Here is a 21,177-nt window from a genome sequence, read left to right on the forward strand (position 1 = left end):
TATAGAATGCGCGCATTCTGGAGTGCATGCCATAAAGATAAAGGGCATTCCGAACGCATTCTGGATTTCCAACGACTAAAAGTCCGGCGCGCCTTAAGCTTTGGTGAGTGGGGCTGGGGTGGGGTTGATGGGGTACTGTATGCGTCGAATATTTTGAGAGGCTTTCAATTTCACGAATTTTGAAAGTCAGGCGCTATTCGCGAAATTAAAGACACACGAAAATAACGACTCTGATCCCGATGTGAATGTAAAGCACACATATACATTTCTCTGTTCAGTACAGTACTCCATGATCGTGAATTTGACCACTCGCGAAATCGTCGAGAACTCCCAATTCAAGAAAATTTAGTCTCGCTAAATATATGGTGTATGCAGTAGATGGTCAATGCTGCTACTTGCCTTGTCCATCTGATGCTCTTGGATTGGCCCCCAGCTGCAAGAGGACTTCTAGACATGGATATTGCCCCTTCTGTGCTGCAAAATGCAATCTTGAAAAAGGGAAGTACAGGAACAAAGAGGATAATAAAAGAAGTACAATAACAGAAAAGATGGAATATGACAGATCGAGGATAGAAAAAACGGAAAGCAACAATAGAAAAGACATATATAGTACACAAAAAGACAGAGAAGTTAGTGAGATGAAAAGAGCAATAGTGAGACATGAAGAAAATTATATTAAAAATAAACTAGAAATATCACTGATTGTGATTAATGACCCTGCTCAATATTTCTTCTTTGGTAAGCGCCAAAAACAACAAACAATATCTTTACATATACTGTACATGTCTGTAAACTGTAAAAACATGAGTTCAAATCTGCTTCACAGATATCACATGTGAGCCAATTTATTGTCAATTACTTACGTAAACAATTGATATATTCAGAGCGGGTTGATAGAATAGAGTTGCGACACTGGGGTACAAAGGTCATGTCAAATAGTTCCCCGTGGTCGTCGATGTCGAGGAATTATTTCTACAGGGTTTTCACATAGGCGCGCAGTACCATACGAACCCAGCGGCATGTGTGAGATACCAATTGCGTGCGACAGGAGTGTGACTTGTTGAGAAAAATGTCCTGTTTTCACGGCAATCATGTAAACTTAATGAAGTAGAGGAAAGAGTACTTGCCTGTTGAAGTCAAGGAAACGGTTGCAAACAACTACAGGCCTCGAACTACCCGGGAGGCAAAAGGCAATTTGCCGCAATGCCCTATCTACTTGCCACAATGCCTCTCTCAAAATTACCATGCTTACTGCAACTTTTCCTTGCTGCCCTTAAAAAATTTTGAGAGAGAGTGCCCCTAAAACCAAAAATTGCCTGTCCCTAAAACTGGCGAAATTCGAGGCCTGCAACTAGTAAGGATGAAATATTTTCAAAGTGGTTTTATTGCTCCTGGATGATGTTGATGGGCAAACGTCAAAATGGAAGGACGAAAATATTATGTAGTCCCACTCCTTTACAATTGTTGTTGCAATTCAAAATCCCAGGCTATTGGTCTTTATTGTTCTTCTGACGACCAGGGGGAACTCTCGCGTAGAACCCATGCGCGGAGCGCGTAACTCTACTTTGCGCCAGCCACGGAGCAAAATAACAATAAGTGCATTGTTTGCGTCATAATGGGGGTACGCGGTTTTCCAACGATCGGGGGGAACTATTTTGAGGGATTGACCAATCAGCGCGAACTTCTGGTGTCACAACTCTATCTATCAACCCGCTCTGGATATATTGTATCTGCTTTCTCTTGATTTTGAGGTCACAGTGTGCTGATACCATGGCAACATACTTTCTGCTACTTTTGAAAAATATGCCTTGCAACACATTGTTTAAAATTCATGAAAGATCAAGTTACAACATCAGTATCCTACAGCCATTGCATATATGCCAAATTCAAGGCAAGTGTTCAAAAACTGAATGAGTTAATCAAATCCACAATATTTCCAATACTTTTTATTCTAAAATATGCTGTTACCATGGCATCACATTGCTTGTCATTAATGAAAGATGAAGTGTCCAAATGTACACTGTACATACTACAGAGGTCACATACTGTATAGCAAATTTCAAGTTAAATACTCAGAAACTGAGGGAGTTAGCTTTATCCTCATATTTCGTATTATTTGTATAAAAAATGTTGTTGCCATAGCAACACATATCCTGGGCACTAACAAATAAGTCGTCTTGCACATTAACATATCATAGTGATCCTACATCCCATGTATATTCCACATAAAATGCTCAAAAACTGAGAGAGCAGTTCAATCCTGTGCAGAATTTTGTAACTATGATTTGTACAAAAACTGCTGTTGCACTGGCAACGCATTTCTCAACACTCACAAAAAGGTGTCTTGCAGAACTGCACATTACCTTGATAACATGTGCGTAATTTCAACTAAGTTGCTTTTAAACGGAGAGTTAATTGACCCACATTTTGGCATGAGTTCTATTAAAAAATGTTGCTTCCATGGCAATGCATCACTTGATACTGACAAAACAGGTGTCTTGCACATCTACCCAAGATAGCGGTCACACATGCCAAATTTTAGGTCAATTCTTGAAAAAATGAGGATGGGTTTGATCCACAAGATTTTGCAACGGACCAATCGGCTGATTGCAAGCTACCCAACCTCCGGGTGATTCCTACATTCCGCCCATACACTTTTTGTTGGGGTGGGGGGTGTACGCACAAACTCTGTCAACTTTATCAAGTAACACAAAGAGACAGACAGACACCAATTCAGAATACAGAAATCGATAAAGAATTGACATCAGATAGGTGGTCAGAGAGACAAGTGGCTGTGAAGCATTATCAGATCAGATGGAAACTCACGCAGTCTTTCCCTCAGTATCTAGCTTGGTTGGTGAAGTGCCCTTCTTGGCAAGGGTCATCTGAAGCTTCTCAATGTCCCCTGCCTCGATGGCTTGCAGCACTTTGTCATCATTCTTGGTCCATTCAAACTGCTCAAGACATACACACAGAAAGAAAAGAGAGCAATTGATGCTTTGTACACAGGCAAGAGTGAAAATTTGTGTCTTGAAGATACACAATGTTACTGTTGTTACATATGATTAAAGTTCCTCCCTCCCTCCCCCCCCCCCCCGAAATTTGATGACCAATAGATGCACCATCAAATCTGATCTAAACTAGAAATGTCGCTACGGCGACTGATGCCTCCGCCATAATGCATGATTCTCCCAATAGGTGTATAGTACAATGTCTTCACAATGTGTGATGACAGTTTCACATAACTGGCAAAATATCAAAATAACAGGTTTATCAGAAATATCTTGAATGTTCACTTTCCACGAACTGGGTTTGCTATAATTGTCTATTAAAGAGTGCAGGTACACATATTTGGGGAATTGAAAATTTTTACTTGACTTCTGACCGACCTTATTATAAGTTTATGCATGGAGTATAATTTTCAAGGTATGAAGAAAGAGTGTAATTACACTAAAAAAAACAGTACAAAATATATCTTTTTTTTTTCATCTAAACCTAACCTTTGACCCTTAACCTTTGACCTTTGACCTTCTGGCTGGAAATTTCCAAGAGAATCTCCATTCAGTAATACATGTACATATATTAAATTTTAAAACTAATAATGCAATCATTGCATATACTAGTACAGGCGTATATGAGGGAAATAGTAACATTTTGAGGAGTTGACCTTGACCTTTGACCCCCTGACTATTGACCCATGGCCCCTAAATTCCCTAGATAATCCCTGCCAGTCAGTACATGCATATGTACCAAGTTCCATGAAGATACATTGAACCATTTGTGAGAAAAGTGATATTGCAACATTTTCACCTAACCTTTGACCTTTTGACCTTTGACCTTATGACATGAAACTCTCTCTGGAGAATCTTTATGCAGTAGTACATGTCTACACTAAGTTTCAAGAAAATAACTGCGGGCATTGCATAGATATGGGGGAAATAGCAACATTTTCAGCATTTGACCTTGACCTTTTGACCTTTGACCTCTTGTCAATGTCACTAAAATCTACTCAACTAATTGTCCCATCATACATCATCCTTGGACCAAGTTTGGTGAAAGCTGCTTCATCCAGTTTTGAGTTATCACGTAAACAGATAAATTTTAGGATTTGACCTTGATCTTTGACCTTTGACCTCTGTCCAATTTCACTGAAAAACTAATCAAGTAATTGTCCCATCATACATCATCCTCCAACAAAGTTTGGTGAAATTTGCTCCATAAAGTCTTGAGTTATCGCGTAAACGGATAAATTTCATGATTTGACCTTGACCTTTGACCTTTAGCCGATTTCACCTAAAATCTAATCAAATCATTGCCCCATCATACTTCATACTTTTACCAAGTTTGGTAAAATTCCAGTAAATATTACTCAAGTTATCGCGTAAACGAAAGCGGACGGACGTACGTACGGACGTACGTACGGACGGACGGACGGACAACCCGAAAACATAATGCCTCCGGCACCACTACGTGGCGGAGGCATAAAAACTATTTAAAAGAACATAATACATATCATGCAGGACTAATTTTTTTTCTCTCCTCAATTCAGTTTCCACATTTCCAAATATACATAAAAATTAAAGGAATACTCCAAGAGAGCAAACCTCCACAAAGCAGCCATAATTAAAACTACAATTATCACTCAATATGATTAATATCCCCATCTAAAACTGAGGGAGCAAGCAAAATCAACAATAATTTTGTAAGCGCTTTATTGGGAAAGAAATGTTGTTACCATGGCAATGATTTGTTCAACATTGAAGGAAGACGTGCTTTGGTCATTTAATTATGAGAGTAAAACTAATGAAATGCTCAAAAACTGAGTGAAATAGATAAACTTGTGAAATTTTTCAAAGATTTTCATTACAAAATGCTGTTGCCACGCAACACACTGTTTGACATCAACATAAGATGAAGTTTGCAGAACTTCCATTGCGGCGGTCACACATGATGAATTTCAAGCAAATTGGTCAAAAACTGAGGAAGTTAACTGAATCTACAGTATTTATTAGTTTGTACATCTGCATACTTCACTGGTCACATGTGCCAAATTTCAAGTCAAATAATAACAAACTGAGGGAGTCGAGTGGATCCACAATAGTTTTGTACGATTATCATTGAAAATATGCTGTTACCATGGTATAACATTGTTCAAAGATGACAGAAGATTAAGTTTGCAAATCTTTTTACTAAAGTGGTAACATGTGTTAGATGCTCACAGACTGAAGTACTTTTGAATAATTTTCATTCAAAAACTGTTTTTTTGCCATGGTAACACACTGTTCAACAATGATGAAAGATAAATTTTGCACATCTACGTAACATAGCCATCACATGTGCCAAATTTTAAGCAAAATGCTCTTGAAAGGACTGGGGGAGTGTGCTGAATCTACAGTATTTTTTAATGATTTTCTTTAAACAAGAGACCCAGGGGTCACGCGCTCACCTGAGTATTGCAAGTTCACCTTCCATGCATTCTTGCAGACTCTTCCCTGAGAACATTGGAAACTTGTGGTGGGGTAGCTTTGAGAGCTGGGGGCATGGTGCCATTTGCATATATTCCATCACACTGGTAAAAAATACCTGCTAAGTACACTGTACTTCACAGAATGGACTATGCAGTTTGGTAAAAAAACAAGACTTAAAGGGGAATACTAAAGAAATAGAATTATATATGAAGTGAAAGAGTGGGACACATAGAACAATTTGTCATTGACATCGTTTAAAATGGCCTTTTTGAAGTGGAGTTAGAGGATTTTGAAAATTTACACCTGTCACCCCCCTGAAATCTAGGTCACAGCGTAAATTTCAAGGCTTTGCCGATGACGTCATGGGATGAAAGGAATCGCGCAAGGTCTCGAGCGCCGCAGGCCCCCCGCGCATAATGCATGCATTGTATCATACAAGTTGTTGTAGATAGTATTTGCATACAAAGTTTAAAAGTTTGTTTTTCGATAATGCACGACATCGTACGTTAAGGCCATGCAGTGATGATCAGGATGATTTCTTGGTGGAATTTGAATGTGGGAGCGATGATGAACTGACTGATACAGTACACACTAGTGATGATAACGATGATGAAACTAGTGATGATGACCCTGGTGAAGTTGGAGAGATAGATGTTGCTGACGAGCCGGACGGCGGGGTGCAGGAGGGAGATGCTATGGGCGAGCTAGTGGGGAAGGCCCAGGGCGGTCCGGTTGAAGCGGACGGACTTAGTGGAGATTGGCAGTACGAGCCCTTGCCACACAGCAGGCCAGGGGACAATGTTGGTGACGCAGGACCAATACCAGGTAGACTTCAAAATTTAGATGGGTAAGAGTTTTTTTTTTTTTTATTCTGAACTGAAAATGAACCGAGCTTAGTGCTGACTTGATCTCGTACTTCAGAGTAGCAGTAGGCCTAACTGAACATAGCCCAGTCGCTGTAAGTAGCGCAGCGTCTGGTCGGGCTACGTATTATCAATCACATCACACTCACTCCTATACAGCCCAGTCGCTGTACGTAGGTACGTCGCAACAGGTATTCGCACAGCGTATTTACAGCGTCTGGTCGGGCGAACTCACTCCATACTCCCGTTCACAGCTCATCAGCATTCTATCTAGCAAGAGCTAGGTACTGCACGATCCATTCATTACTTCACTGAGTCCATCAAACTTTTATCACTATCGATGAAAATCGCAGTGCTCTGTATCGTTTATTTTATCACCAGATAGGCCGGCCGGCCTAGTCAAGACTTCGACTTAGCCGATGCCCGCGCATTGATTGCGTGGTATCTAGCATTAGCGATCCACGCACGCCGAATGTTTTGCGAGTTTTTTTTAAAATTATTTTTGCCAATTTCGCTTTTTGCGAATTTAAAAACACGAGAAAATATTGACTCTCTTTCCGTATATATTTCCTTCTTCCGTGGTGTACTCCACAACCACGAATTTAAGCACTGGCGAAATTATTGGCAAGTCCCGATTCGCGAAAAAATAGACTCGCTAAATACATGTACAATATGTATATGGCGAACACAGCTGTAGTACTACCGAGGAACTGCCGATATAATACATTGTACGTATCAAAGAGGTACGAAGCTCAGGCTTCTCCGCTCTTTGATACACGGAGGCTACTGCACTGCGACATACACGGCCGGTGATGGGCGCATGCATGTGACTGATCGACTATGAAGCACCATCGTACAGGCACTAGGCCTGACAGCTTCTGTATTCGTGGCCTAAATAACACGTAACAGACTCTATTTAAACGAGGAAATGTGTGATTTCACAGGAGACTTGAAGTAGAAAACAATTTTATTTCATTTTTTGTGACATTCTGATAAAAAATGTCTTGGGATTTCGGGGTATGAGCCTCGACATCACGCTCTCATCGAGAGCATACATAGGTAAGCTTAGGCTGTTGTGTGATACTTCCGGGTTTGCCTTTCATCCCATGACGTCATGGACACGCCCCCAAAATAACCACGGATCTTCCGATTAGGCATGATTCAGGATACAATTTTTCTAAGCAGCCGTTCTCCAAAACGCAATTTTCTAAATGGATGAATAAAAGGCTGCTGTGTTTAACATGCTTTATGCTTGAAATGGGGGAATAATCCAACAAAATATGCATTTCCTTTAGTATTCTGCTTTAGAGCCCTGTGTTATTTTTTATTCTAGAGAAGAATATTAGTCAATATTCCTTAATCTAGGAGGTTTGGACCCCCTGGGCCCCCAAGGAAAGCATGGGGCCCATTCAAACACTTTGAGATCCTATCCCCCCAGCAATGCTACTTACCAAGTTTGGTGAAAATCCATTATGTTGTTTTCAGCAAAAAGCTGAAAATTTAGCTGCGAATTTGGATCCACTTGGAACTACAGTCATCAATGTACAAACTCAAAGTAACATTGCTTAAATATCACTTCTGGTTCTAGAGAAGAATTGTAAATATTCCTTACTGTCTGTTCGGAGGGGGGGGGGGGGGAATTAAGCCCCCTCGAGTCCCCCAAGAGGAGTTGAACAAATTGAGATCTTAAACCCCTGGCATTAATGCTACCTGTCAAGTTTGGTGAATATTCGTCGGGGTTTTCAATGATAATGAACATGTACAATTTACATCACCATTTTGACCCATCCCATTCCACTCCTTGGGTCGCAAGGGGGGGGGGGGGGGGGAGCAACCCTGATTCTGCCACGAGCAAACTTGAAACAGTAGTCATCAATATACTGACTCATTGTACTAACTTATACACATGTAGCTCAATCACTTCTGGTTCTAGAAAAAGTCTTCAAAGATTCCTTACTAAGCGGTGGGTTTAAGGGGTGGGGTTCTAGAGAAGAAGATTTTCTAAGATTCTTTAATTTTGGGGGGTTTGGGCCCCTCTGGGGGCCCCCAGGTGGGGTATGGTGCCCATTTGAACAAATTGAGATCCTATCCCACTAGGGATGCTACCTGCCAAGCTTGGTGGAAATTGGTCATGGGGTTCTGAAGAGGGAGATGAAAATGTAAAAAGTTTACGCACGACGGACGACAGACGAAGAGTGATCACAATAGCTCACTTCAGCCTTCGGCTCAGGTGAGCTAAAAATGTGCTGTTGCCATGGCAAAGAATTGTTCAGTGCTGTACCAATACCAAATTACAAGCCAAACATTAAAGAGAACTAGGGTTGGATTATTCTACATATTTTTGTATGATTTCATCAACTGGCAACTGACTTCTCAACACTCATGAAAAAAGGTGTCTTGCATAACTACATATTACATTGATAGCTTGTACCAAATTTCAGCTCAATTCCTTTAAAACTGAGAGAGTAGTTTGATCCAACACATTTTGTGTGATTTTCATGAAGATATGCCATGGCCATGGCAATGCTTGTTTGTTTGTTTGTTCATTTCCATCTGAGAAGATGGCTAGATAGCCCATATTCAGCTACGTTAAGCTGGTCTTCCATGGGGCCCAGTTGGATGTGAGATGGGACCACTTCACTGGGTTAAACACCCTGCTCTTTGCGATGAATGAATGAAGCGGGATCTTTTACATGCATGAGTTGTGACTCTCTCGTACAAGGGACCTCCATTTTATGTCCTATCTGAGGGACAGAGTGTTTTGCCTCTTGCTAGAGGGGATGGTATGATTACCCACAACATTGCTCAGTCCAGACTCTGATTCAAACCCGGGTCCTTAGGATCGTGAGGCAGATGTGCTACCGACTGAGCCAACTCACCGCTACCTACTGAGCCAACTCACCGCTACCGACTGAACCAACTCACTGCATCAGGTGATCATGACCAAAAAAAACCCCAAGAGACCCGGGGGTCACGCGCTCACCTGAGTATCGCAAGTTCACCTTCCATGCTTTCTGCAGACTCTTACCTGAGAACATTGGAAACTTATGGTGGGGGTAGCTTTGATAATGGGGGCATGGTGTCCATTTACATACATATTCCATCACACTAGTAAAAATACTCACCGCACCTAGTGCCATCACACAAAGCAAACGGAATCGAAATCGGGTTAGAAATGGTGAAGGAGTAGCATTTTGAAGCAAAATGTTCAATATAGGTCAAAGGTCAAGGTCAAAGGTCACAACTGAAATTCTGTGTAGAAGTTTCAAAGCTCCCATGTAGTGCTATCATATAAAGCAAACAGAATCAAAATTGGCTCATAAATGACAGAGAAGTAGCAAATTGAATATTTTGATCACACACGGACGCACAGACGGACGGACGGACGGACACACGGACACACACACATACGGAGCCCGTTTCACAGTCCCCTGCTCAAACTCGTTCGGCGGGGACAACAAACTCGAAACCACAGTCATCAATGTACTAATTCATAGTATTACCTTGGCTCTATCACTTTTGGTTCTAGAGAAGAAGATTTTTTGAGATTCCTTAATTTTGGGGGGTTTGGGCCCCTCTGGGGGCCCTCCAGGTGGGGTATGGTGCCCACTTGTACAAATTGACATCCTACCCCCCTAGGGATGCTACCTGCCAAGTTTGGTGAAAATCGGTCACGGAGTTCTCAAGAAGAAGATGAAAATGTAAAAGTTTACGCACGACGGACGACGCACGAAGAGCAATCGCAATAGCTCACTTGAGCCTTCAGGTGAGCTAGAAAAAAAAACCAAAACATTTGGAAAACCAACATACTTGTATGTAAATGATATCAGTCACACGTGCCAAATTTGACATCAACTGCTCAAAAATTGAGGGAGTTAGGTCAATCTATATATTTTTGTTAGATTTGTATAAAACTGCTGTTGCCACGGCAACAGATTTCTTACCACTCATACAAAAGGTGTCTTGCACAATTACACAGTACACTGAATGTATTACATGCCAAACTTCAGCTGAACTACTTTAACCCACTGAGGACAGACTGGTTTTGCTACAACACGCATTTCCTGTAGACACCTGCCCAAGTATACTCAGGACTCATTCTTAACGGGTTAAAATTGAAAGAAGTAGTTCAATCCACAACATTTTGTGATATTTACAAAAATTTGCAAATTGCCATGGCAATGCATTGTGTGATACTGACAAAAAAAAAGGTGTCTTGCACATCTACCTATGGTAGCCATCACGTATGCCAAATTTCAGGTCAATTGCTCGAAATAATGTGAGAGAAGTTCAAGCCATATTTTGCATAATTCTCACAAAAATTTGCCATTACCATGGTAATGTATAGCTCCATGCAGATGAAAAAAAGTGTCTTGCCCATCTACCTACCTGATAGTGATTACACATGTATGCCAAATTTGAGGCCAATTGCTCAAAACATAAGAGTAGTTTGAGCCACAAGTTTTGAAACTGACGGATGGACCCACCGGCCACCCGATTACCACTGCCGGTATTCCATAAACGAGATAGGCATGTTTAAGTCAGAAAATCTAAGCCATTTACATTTTGTAGCTTATTTTCTGGCCAAGACAAAATGCTTAGCCAAAGCACACATTCCATAAAAATTGGCTAAGAGTTCGTCTTAGCAATTGGCTGAAAATTTTCCTACTGAGAATTTTGCCTTAGTTAAGACAAATTTTGGCTTGTTGTCTATAAAGCAAATTTCCTTTAAAAATGTACTGTCAGTCGGTATTCCATTAAATCTGTCTAAGAAATCTGCTCTATCTTTAAGACAGCTATGAGCTGTCTTAACTTGGGTTCCAGTAGGAAAATTTCATATGGGTGTAGCATGGCTTACTTCGTTTCATCGGGTGATCGCGTTCGGGTCGGGTGGTCACGATACACGACCTTTCGTAGATTATATGCCCTAAGGCCAAAAAAAAAAATTGTTGTATTGGCGTAACCCGCCCGACCCTAAAAATTCCGCCGACCCTATGTTTTTTTATTATTTTTTTTGCTATCGATATCAAGTATCTTGTTGACTGCGATCGCGATCGCAAAAAACCTGGAAGTGGAAACGGCTCTGGGGATATCGGATGTACGAGGGAGCTCCGGAGAGATCTCGCTAGCGCCTCGCATAGCCTCGCTTGATCAGTACGTCATCTGTTTCCAACACGGACGCGTACTCTATCAAGATTTATACAGTGTATACTTAGCATTCAGACTGCAGTGTATTGTGCACAGTTTTGCCATAGGTTTCTTGTGTGGAGAACTTACACAAATCTGTATATGTGGGACTGTAATAGAGATCGCCGTGTGCGATGAAAAGATTGTACATATGGGTCAATTTGCATCTATCTTATCTAAGTCAAAATAGTAAAATATGAAGTGAAAACATTCAGGATAGGGATTTCAACATCTTTAAATTCTGTGAAGGGGTACAATTCGAGTAATATCGGCCTCATAAATGATTTGTAGAATAGATGAACACAGCACATACGGTGCAGCAGTTGTAACTGTTTACTGAGCACGAGTTTTACATGTAAAATGCAGGTAGCAAAAAAAAAAAAAAAAAAATCCGCCCGACCGACCCTATTTGAAAATCTCATGTTACGCCAATACAACCTTTTTTTTTTTTTGGCCTATAATACGAAGGGTCGGGTGGAGCATTTGAGAATTAGAATTTGAGAATTAGACCCCTATTATTGACGAAGTATCGGGTACAGCTTACTCGAATCTTCGAGAAAAAGCCAGTGCAAATTTACGAACGATCACGTGTTTTATCTCCGAATACGCGATTGTATTCCTACGTTTTTACTCTGAAAAAATTATCACAAGCGTTTGTATACAAGGCTAGCACTAGCAGCACATAATGCTCGCCATGCATAACTATGGCAAAGCGATACGCTGGCGTGCGATAGAGTGATAATGCAGGTTTCAATGGACGGTCATTCATATTGTACAGTATTATGTGCGGCGAAAGTTTTAATCGTCTCGACTCGTGGATTACAACGATCTGGTCCTTCCTGTTCTATCTGAAAGTCTTGACAACATTGTTATCGGCATTATCGTGGTTTCTGTCTCCACTCATTTCTTCACTGCTGGTGACAGCTAGCTCATACCACCGCCATGGACTTTATCGGGCTGAATCGTGATATCGGTCCCCTCTAGCACAGGTGCGAGTGTCTACCATGTGCAAAGTCTATGGAGATTGATAGCAGTCATCGGCTGCACTCTGACGAAATACAAATTATACGTGTAACTGAATGGCGGTGAATGGAATGGGGACCTGTTTCAGGATAAACGTCCTTTATTGTACAAAACCACGTAGTATATCATTTATGGAGACATTCTTTCAGATCACTGCGAATACTTGTGTTGTTTGGCTGAAAAGATAGAATTGTTTTCAGATTTGATCAGAATCTAGTTACCGGTGTCCCGATCGAGCCACAAAAAAAAGAGAGAGAAAAAAAAAAAAGTCGGATGTTTGCCTTTTACTTTTGGAAATGGACAGCGGTAACAATCGGCTCCGTAAGATGCCAAAATAAATATCAGATGCTTGCTTTTATTTTGGAAATGAATAACGGTAATATTCCACTCCGTATGATACTAAAATAGAATTAATGTCGAATGTTTGCTTGTACTTTTAGAAATGAATAACGGTAAGATTCAGCTTCGCAGGGTGCTAAAATTAATGTCAGATATTTGATTTTGCGCTTGAAAATGAATAGGCCTAAGGACAACATTCGGCTCCGGAAGATGCTGAAATGAATGTCGAATGTTTGCTTTGACGTTTTATTCTGAATAGCAGTAACATTCTTCTCCATACTACAATGCTAAAATAAAATGTCGGATATTTGCTATTACATTTCGAAATAAGAGTAACATTCAGCGGCGTTTGATGGTAAAATAAAAGTCTGATGTCTGCCTTGACGTTCAAAAATGAAAAACAGTAACATTCGGTTTCTAGCGATGCTAAAATAATCGTCAGATGATTCAATTCACTTCCGGAAGTGAACAGCAATAACATTCGGCTCCGTACGATAATAAAACAAATGTTGGATATTTGCTCTTAAATTTGGAAATGAATAACGGTAATGTTCTGCTCCGGACGATGCTAAAATAACAAAATGTTGCTTTTACATTTGAAAATAATGAACGGTATCAATCCACTCAGTTAGATGCTAAAATAAAAAGTGGATAGGCCCTATTTGCTTTCACGTTCGGGAATGAATAAGGATAACATTCAGCTCCGTAATACTATGATGCTAAAATGAAATTTCAGTTATTTGCTTTTACATTTACATTTTGCATTCGGCTGCCGTAAGGTGTTAAAATACCAGTAAATGTTGGATGATTGCTTTTACAAGCCGAAATGAATAACGGTAACATTCGGCTCTTTACAATGGCAAAACAAAATGTCGAATGTTTACCAATATCTGCATTGCTCCCACTTTATCATTTCAAATGTAAGTTTTGACCACTTGATATAGGCATCAACTTTTATAATAATCTATAAGCCAATTTGCTAAATCGTAGAACTCAGAATAAAGGTAACATGATTGAATTTTTTATTCACATGCCATGGGTACCTGTATCACTTCAGTTATACTTAATGTTTCTTTTTTTATATGTTTAGTACGACCGATTTAGTTTTTCTTGATTTTTTTTTTCGGGCCACCAGATTTTACTTTCGAGCCACCAAAAAATAAAAATTCAATCGATCGGGCCGCCAAAGATAAAAGTTAGGGTGGAGTCCTGCATATGCTATGGCCTACCGATGAGTTAGTTTCATTCGTATTCTGTGATATATCTGTGGTGTGTACCTGTGATGTATTTAATGTTTATGTTGCTGTGATATCCGATGTACAAAGAATTTCCAGAGTGGACAATAAATCAGTCAATCAATCAATCAATCAATCAATCAATCAAATTAACAAGAATGGAGTTAGCGCGCGTTTTGCAATAAAACTCTTAATTATTTTAACGTTTTTGATTTGCTGTTTTGATCGGAAGTTTGAATATTCATATTCTCCAAGCTGTAATGCTATTGTTTTATTTAGCCATAGAATTATGTTTCTGAGGGTATTTTATACTCTTTTATTTGTTATTGCCATTTTTGTGCTATTTTGTGGCCTGTTTAATGTCTTTTGCTTTGATTTATTCACTGGTTTTGCCGTCCCTGATTCACCCGATACTTCGTCACTTGAATGGCACTTTTTTACGTATAGTCGCGTTAAACGATCAGCCTTATGTCAAGGATTATTCTGTATTAAATTTTGATTATTTTACCCCTCCTTACCCGACCCTTCGTATATTAGGGCACCTAATCTACAAAATGTCGAGTAACGCGACCACTTGACGCGAACGCGAACACCCGAAGGAACGAAGTAAGCCGTGTAGCATTAACAATGTAGGGAAGATGGAGGCTCGAGTTTATATAATTCTCTGTTGGCACTTATTTGGTAAATAAACAAGTTCATCTGCAATGAAATGAGTTCAGGGTTGGGTGAAGTGTTTTTTATGCGTCTCGTCAGACATAGGGCCACAATGATATATGGTGACTGGCCCCATGGAGAAAGAGACTCTTTGGTGATGAGGGAGGGGGTATGTGTTGCACATACCCGCCCTAGACCTCGCGTGTTCTCAGAGCGTGATTTAGACTGGAGGAGCACTGCGCGCTAAGGAGGAATGTACAGTGGTCATGCACGGGTAAGTCTTCGTTTATGCCAACGTCTCTCCCATATAGTCATGTTGTTGTGTACAATATATGTCGTAGACCCCCATCTACACATCCATTTATTGTGCGGAGATCACTGTTTTTGTATCGAGTAAGGCGAAGCTCTGGCTAGGTAGTTGGGCACAGGAATTGGATCGGCGAGTGTGGTAATACTAGATATTATCAGTAAATTTACGTAGGTCTACCGACTAGCTATGGTTTCTCCTTTCCAACACACACTCTTGCTTTGATTGTGATTCCCATGATTTCATGATGTTCTCTCAGTGCGATAATGTGGCGTGACATGATTGCCGTGTGAGAGTTGCACGCAAGTGTCTGCAACCGTGGCCGAAAAAGATCTAAAACAGTGCATTATACAGTATACTAGTTGTTTCACACAGCGAAGTGGTTTACTGGTCAGTTAAAATTTGAGTTTCAGTTTGTTTCATTTGTAATTAACAAACAGCAGAGTGAAAGTGAAAGTGAAAGTTTGTTATCTGTCACGTTTTTGCGCATTTTCTAAATGTGCCATTTGGTCAGATACAGTGTACAGTAGCTGCTGACCACCATCAAGACTGGTCACGTCATGGGATACGAACGCTGACTCCCCCATTTCTCCAGATGGCTTATTGCAAGTCAAGTTTTAGTCCCACCAGAGAAGTAGGTCGCATAATATTGGATAATTTGAAGTGAAAATTAACTATTAACAGGAGCAAATGAGAGTATGCTCCAGTGAACTAAACAAACTCATTTAAAAGTCTATTGGATTTGTTTGCTTAATACCTGTTGAAGTTAAAATGAGTATACTCGGGAAGGTGCCTATATGGGAAATGCGTGCTATAGCAAAATCAGCCCATCCTCAACAGTTTAAATGTGAACAGGTGCATGTAATGCCAGGAATTTATGAACCATGCTCAGTCATAGTTAACTTTCCATACATGTAGTGGTTGTGTAGCTTAGGTACTCATGACGGATCAATATCAACTATGGACATAATGTGTTACAGTGTATATATATGCCGATAATGGTTCAAAGAGAAAAAGTTGTGATTATATCGGTGAACAGAGTTGTCAGTGGGAAAGAGTCACTAGACTTTAATATATTTAAGGAAGTTCAAGAGAATGGAGTCACAACTGTCTTATTATTGCTAGATGTTCGATGCCGCTGCTCAAGAATACTTGAAGCATATGTACCAAACTGGATCTGCCATGCAGATAGGAAGACAATTGACTCGTGTCTCACTGCATAATCACCAGCCACTTTCTAAGGAAGATGTCTTTGTGATGGTAATTACTTCTCGCTATCCCTTCTTATAAACGGTAGGTGGTACAGACACGAGGATGCGGGAATACAAATCGCACAAAAAATGCTGAAATAAAGATGAAAATTACTCAACTGGGCATACCCAGGCACTAATCAGATTTATTGAATAAAGAATTATACTTGAAGATTATTCCATATTAGTTTTATTTGTGGAAATTAAGTGGAAAAGTGATAAAAACCGTCTTTCCAGGATGGTACAGTTTTAAAAATTTTCACATAATACAGCTCTGATTTACACTTTTGCACAAATTTCTGGATGGGATTGACTTTTGTTTTACATGCTATACAGCGTGTCCCAGAAAAAAACGAAACCCGAGTTTCATTGCAATTCTTTGCGATCATAATCACATATTTGCTTTATGAGTTGTACATGGATTGAAAGATACACTTCTCTTCTTTCATTCGATGCACAACACGTGGTTCATAATTCATGCATGATTGAGTTAGAACAATAGACAGTGGTGCTACTAAAATTTCATTTGCACGAGCAAATGGCAACTTTGAATGAATTTTTCAGACTTTTCCAACAATCTTTTGCAATCATAGCTTTAATATCCATTCTTTTTCCTTTCATATGATATCCCATGCGTAAAAAAATGATAAACGCCTGCTCGAGAAAACTTAATTTAAAAACATCCTAACATTTTACCCAGATAGATAGATAGTAAAAAAGGAGCAGTTAGCTTTCCCGACTTCTGCCCGACTTGGCAGATAACAATCATGGCCTTCATGCTTCAATGAATTTCCACAAACAAGAAGGGATGGGTAAAAGGGAATATTACAGACAATTCGGTTGTGAATAGGGTACTAAATTAGCACGTGATCATGAGCTTGCCTGACCATGCAGCTACACACTGTAACTACAGAGCAATGGGTGTTCATCGGCGGAATGTTTGGGAAGGTGGGTGGGAGTAACTGACCAAAAAAACCTTCCGCGCCCCCCCTAAAAAAAAGACGACTTTCTGCCCTGCACTTGCACATTTGAAAAGCGCAAGTTCAGTGATAAATAAAGGACCGATGTACCCTCTCTTTCAGGTTCGCCTCCCCCTTCCAAAACTTCAAAACCCTATCGGTGATGAAGGACTAACCACGCATGAGGGAAATGTAGGGAGAAATGAAAACAGTTAAAGGAGAAGTCCGGACGATTATGAAAAAATTTAACCAAAATCTACATAAATAAAGGACCATAATGACTAAGTTTCATTGAAAAAGACCCTCCCAACTCGCCACAATCGATTTTTTAGCATCACTAATTTTGAATCGTAACCGTTCGATTTCTGTACGCCAGCGAGAAAGATCACGTGACAGCGTGACGTATCAGCCTCACATTGCTTTTTGCTTGGAGCGTCAGCTGGCTCCGGGAGCCCTGCTTGAGCAACGGCGATACGGGCCAAGCAAGCGGTAGTAGCGTACCGCTCAACAGTCTCTGACCACACAGCGGATGCACGCGGCATGAGCTATTGCTTCACTTTAAAAATGCCGATGAGTCAAGTGTTAGGGTGTTGTCAATACTTCAACTTTACTAGTAAGTCTCCAAATTGAAGAAATATTTCGATTTTAAATTGATATTTATCCACGATACTACCTTATCATGATCCTGAATGCTACAACACGCAGCCCCATTGCTGTGTGTATTGGGCTGCTGGTCGTAGTTACCGGCGCGGCGGCGGTACTATGATGAAGCTGGCGCTGGCGTTTCTTCCGCGGTTCAAGTTATGTATACTGTCGTACTTTACCACCGTCACACACACTTTTCAACAGTCTCGGACAACAAGAGAAGCAATAATTCTGACACTGACAGACTGATTTCAGATTGTTCACACTCAGAAGTCGAAAAAACGATCGCGGATTGTGATAGCACTTGGCAGCAGCAGACGTAAATGTATGCCTGAACAGCCCAACAACAGCTAATGCATTGTAAGTGATGGGGTGGACACTAATAAGTACGGCAGTATTATAATACATACATATTTCAATTTAAACGAAAATGTTATAGCATTGCGACTATTTTACATTAATCTTTGAAGATTTTATATAGATATATAACAAAGATTATTTGAATAAAGGAATACAGCATTTGGCAACATTACTCCTAAATCGGTGTACGGTCTCCTGCAGTAGGGCCGACAAGGCACACCTATGCAGGCATGCAGATACCGCCCGCAGCTGTAAGGGTATCACTTTATATTTGATATGTCATTCTGTTCAGACCAACGTGTGATCCACACACTTCAGCATAAGATATGTAGTGCATTGGTTACATTTAATACATCATTAATGCAGATAAGATGTATGTCTCTACATTCTAATTGATTGATTTTATGACTTATGATACAATTTTGTATGTGATTTGTCTTGTATGTTAAGTAGATCAGTGTTTGCATGAGTATTAACAATGTGTTATATACGTGTAGCTATGCTGGTTAGGCAGCAGCCCAAGTGACCAAGGTCACAGGAGTGCAACTTTAAGGCCCCGTAGCCAGAAAGTTTGAGAGTGACTGGAAAGCCTGTTGCTACTATCCTTTGATCAATGTTAAGCATTTGTCTGGCCAAGTGAATGGTCAGTACGTCAGACATGTTCCTGGAAGTCAAGGGGAATGAGTGACCTCCAGCCAATAAGGCAGGCTTTGAATGATGTCATAGAAACATGAACCAATGAAATTTCTGCTGGTCAGTTAACTTCCTGGAAGTTTCTGATTTTCTAGAGAAAGTTTGTAATATCAACATATGTACATAAGACAGAAAAGTATACAAGCCCATGGCTTTGGAGCAAATAGGCATATCTGCTTCCTGCCAGCGCTTTGAGGCCTCCATCCACTTTGCTTGTTACATCGACTGTGTGATCCAGAAAGTTTTCTCACACATTTATCTGCCAAGAGGTTACCACAAAATACTGATAAACCCTTAAAAGCATCAGCTGTACTGTAGAAGTTTATGTGCCTGTGATACAACTGGTTGTGGCACATACATCCATTGACTGCCGTGTGGAGCAACCTGTAGTGAAAACGAGCGTTGGCTCTTTTAACTAGATACAAATTCGGATTGATGAGAGCTTTGGCCAGCCTTTGCGTGGTTTGGCGTGACTGACGGCTACTGAACATTGCATCAGCTACCGTGTCCGACTGGTTTGCAACTACTCTGGCATCGTCGACAGGATAGCCGGCCAGAGAGAAAAGAGACAGCAACAAGTCGAATCATCATCATACACTGGCAAATATTTAATTATGCTAATGTAACAAAGGTTACAATTGAGTCTGTGAATTGAATGAATTGAAGTGAATAATGTGCTTTGTTGGACGACAAACAAGCCAATATAGTTTGTCGTTGGATTATTTTGTCAAAATTTAATCCCAGGTGTGATATTCTTTATTCATGAACTTGGGAGTGTAACATTCGGGTTACACTAACTGAAAAAAGTGTCTTGCACATCTTATTTCGATAGTGGTCACACATGCCAAATTTGGGGTCAATTGCTCAAAAAATGAGAGTAGTTTGATCCACAAGATTTTGCAATGGATTTGACCGCCTGACCAACCAACTGACCAGCCTCAGAGTGATTCCTATATACCCTCATACACACTATGTGTGGGTGGGGATATAATTAAGAAATTGGGCCATTGTAAATTGCGCCCTCAATGGCCATAGCAGCCATATTTCAAAATGGCCACAATCTGCCATTTTGGGGGCTTAAATTTTGCTAATTGTGGAACGAAAACGTCAATAAGATTTTGCCCACATATGGGAAATCACATTCAAATCAGTCTACAGTAGATATTGGGGTATCATAAATTGTGCCCTCAACAGTCATGGCAGCCACTGTTCATAATGGCCAAAGATGCCACTTTTGGTACAGATTGCTGATTTCCGCAGGAAAAGGTCAATAAGATTTTGCAAACAGTTGAAAATCATGTTCAAAATAAATTTACATACAAGGTCATCATAAAATGTGCCCCATGTTCCAAAACAGCCGCCATGAATGCCATTTTTTTTGCATGTGCAAAGATTTGCTAATTTCAGAAGGAAAATCAATGAAATTTGTACATACATGTACATGTTAAAAATCAAATTCAAACAAAAATTATATGCAAGGTCATTGCAAATGGCACAGTCAACGAGCAATTTTTCTAAATGGCCACCATACATGCTATTTTTTCTTGAAAATTTGCTGATGGCAGAAGACAATAAAATTTTGTGAGCAAGTTGACTATTACGTTCAAATTTAGATATTTGAGCCACCATAAACGGTATCCTCACTGGCTAAAGGAGTTCTTTGCCAAAATGTCTACCATACACTTTTTTTTCTTGAAAATTTACTTATTCCAGATAAAGAAAGCAAAAAAATACTGGTACAGAGCAATCATATCATATGCAATCTGGTGTTCAAAGAAATCATTGACAAACAACGAAAAAAAAAATGGTTTGATTCGTGGGTTAGTTCTAAATTTATGTTTTCAGTGTATGGTTCTGATTACACTATGCCATGGGTGACAGCAAATAGTATTGATATCAAAGTTATTGTGTATTGTGTTCCTACGGAAGTAATACTACTAATAATAATACAGGGTACTCATAATGCGCCAATTCCACAAAACTAGTGTGCTCAAGGCGCAGTAAAAAAACTGAGTTATGAAGTACAAAAATCATTACACAAACATGGATATGGGCAAGTCCAAGATAAGGTCCCCTAGAAGGCAAAATTTCATCTTTGCTCAATGTTGACATGTTTGGTATCATTTTGAAGCTTATGAGTTGAAGTTTTGATTTCCATGGAGGAAAAAAAAATGATATTATGTAAATATATGCA

The 21,177-nt window shown here is 40.0% G+C and overlaps 1 protein-coding gene across 1 annotated transcript in view; it reads right to left on the bottom strand.

Annotated features, from left to right (window-relative positions):
• Positions 1-391: 391 nt before the first annotated feature.
• Positions 392-21,177, bottom strand: part of LOC139715370 (ankycorbin-like) — a 51,251-nt gene continuing 30,465 nt past the window's right edge. The window contains exons 3-4 of the mRNA XM_071626943.1: positions 2,827-2,954; positions 392-488 (exon numbers count right to left, since the gene is read on the bottom strand). Of these exons, the coding sequence (XP_071483044.1) occupies positions 392-488; positions 2,827-2,954 (225 nt within the window). The remainder of the gene's footprint in view (positions 489-2,826; positions 2,955-21,177) is intronic.

The sequence above is a fragment of the Diadema antillarum genome, unplaced genomic scaffold, assembly GCF_040938485.1.
Source record: "Diadema antillarum isolate AM-2024a unplaced genomic scaffold, OU_Dant_1.0 scf00000047, whole genome shotgun sequence".
Lineage (NCBI taxonomy): Eukaryota > Metazoa > Echinodermata > Echinoidea > Diadematoida > Diadematidae > Diadema > Diadema antillarum.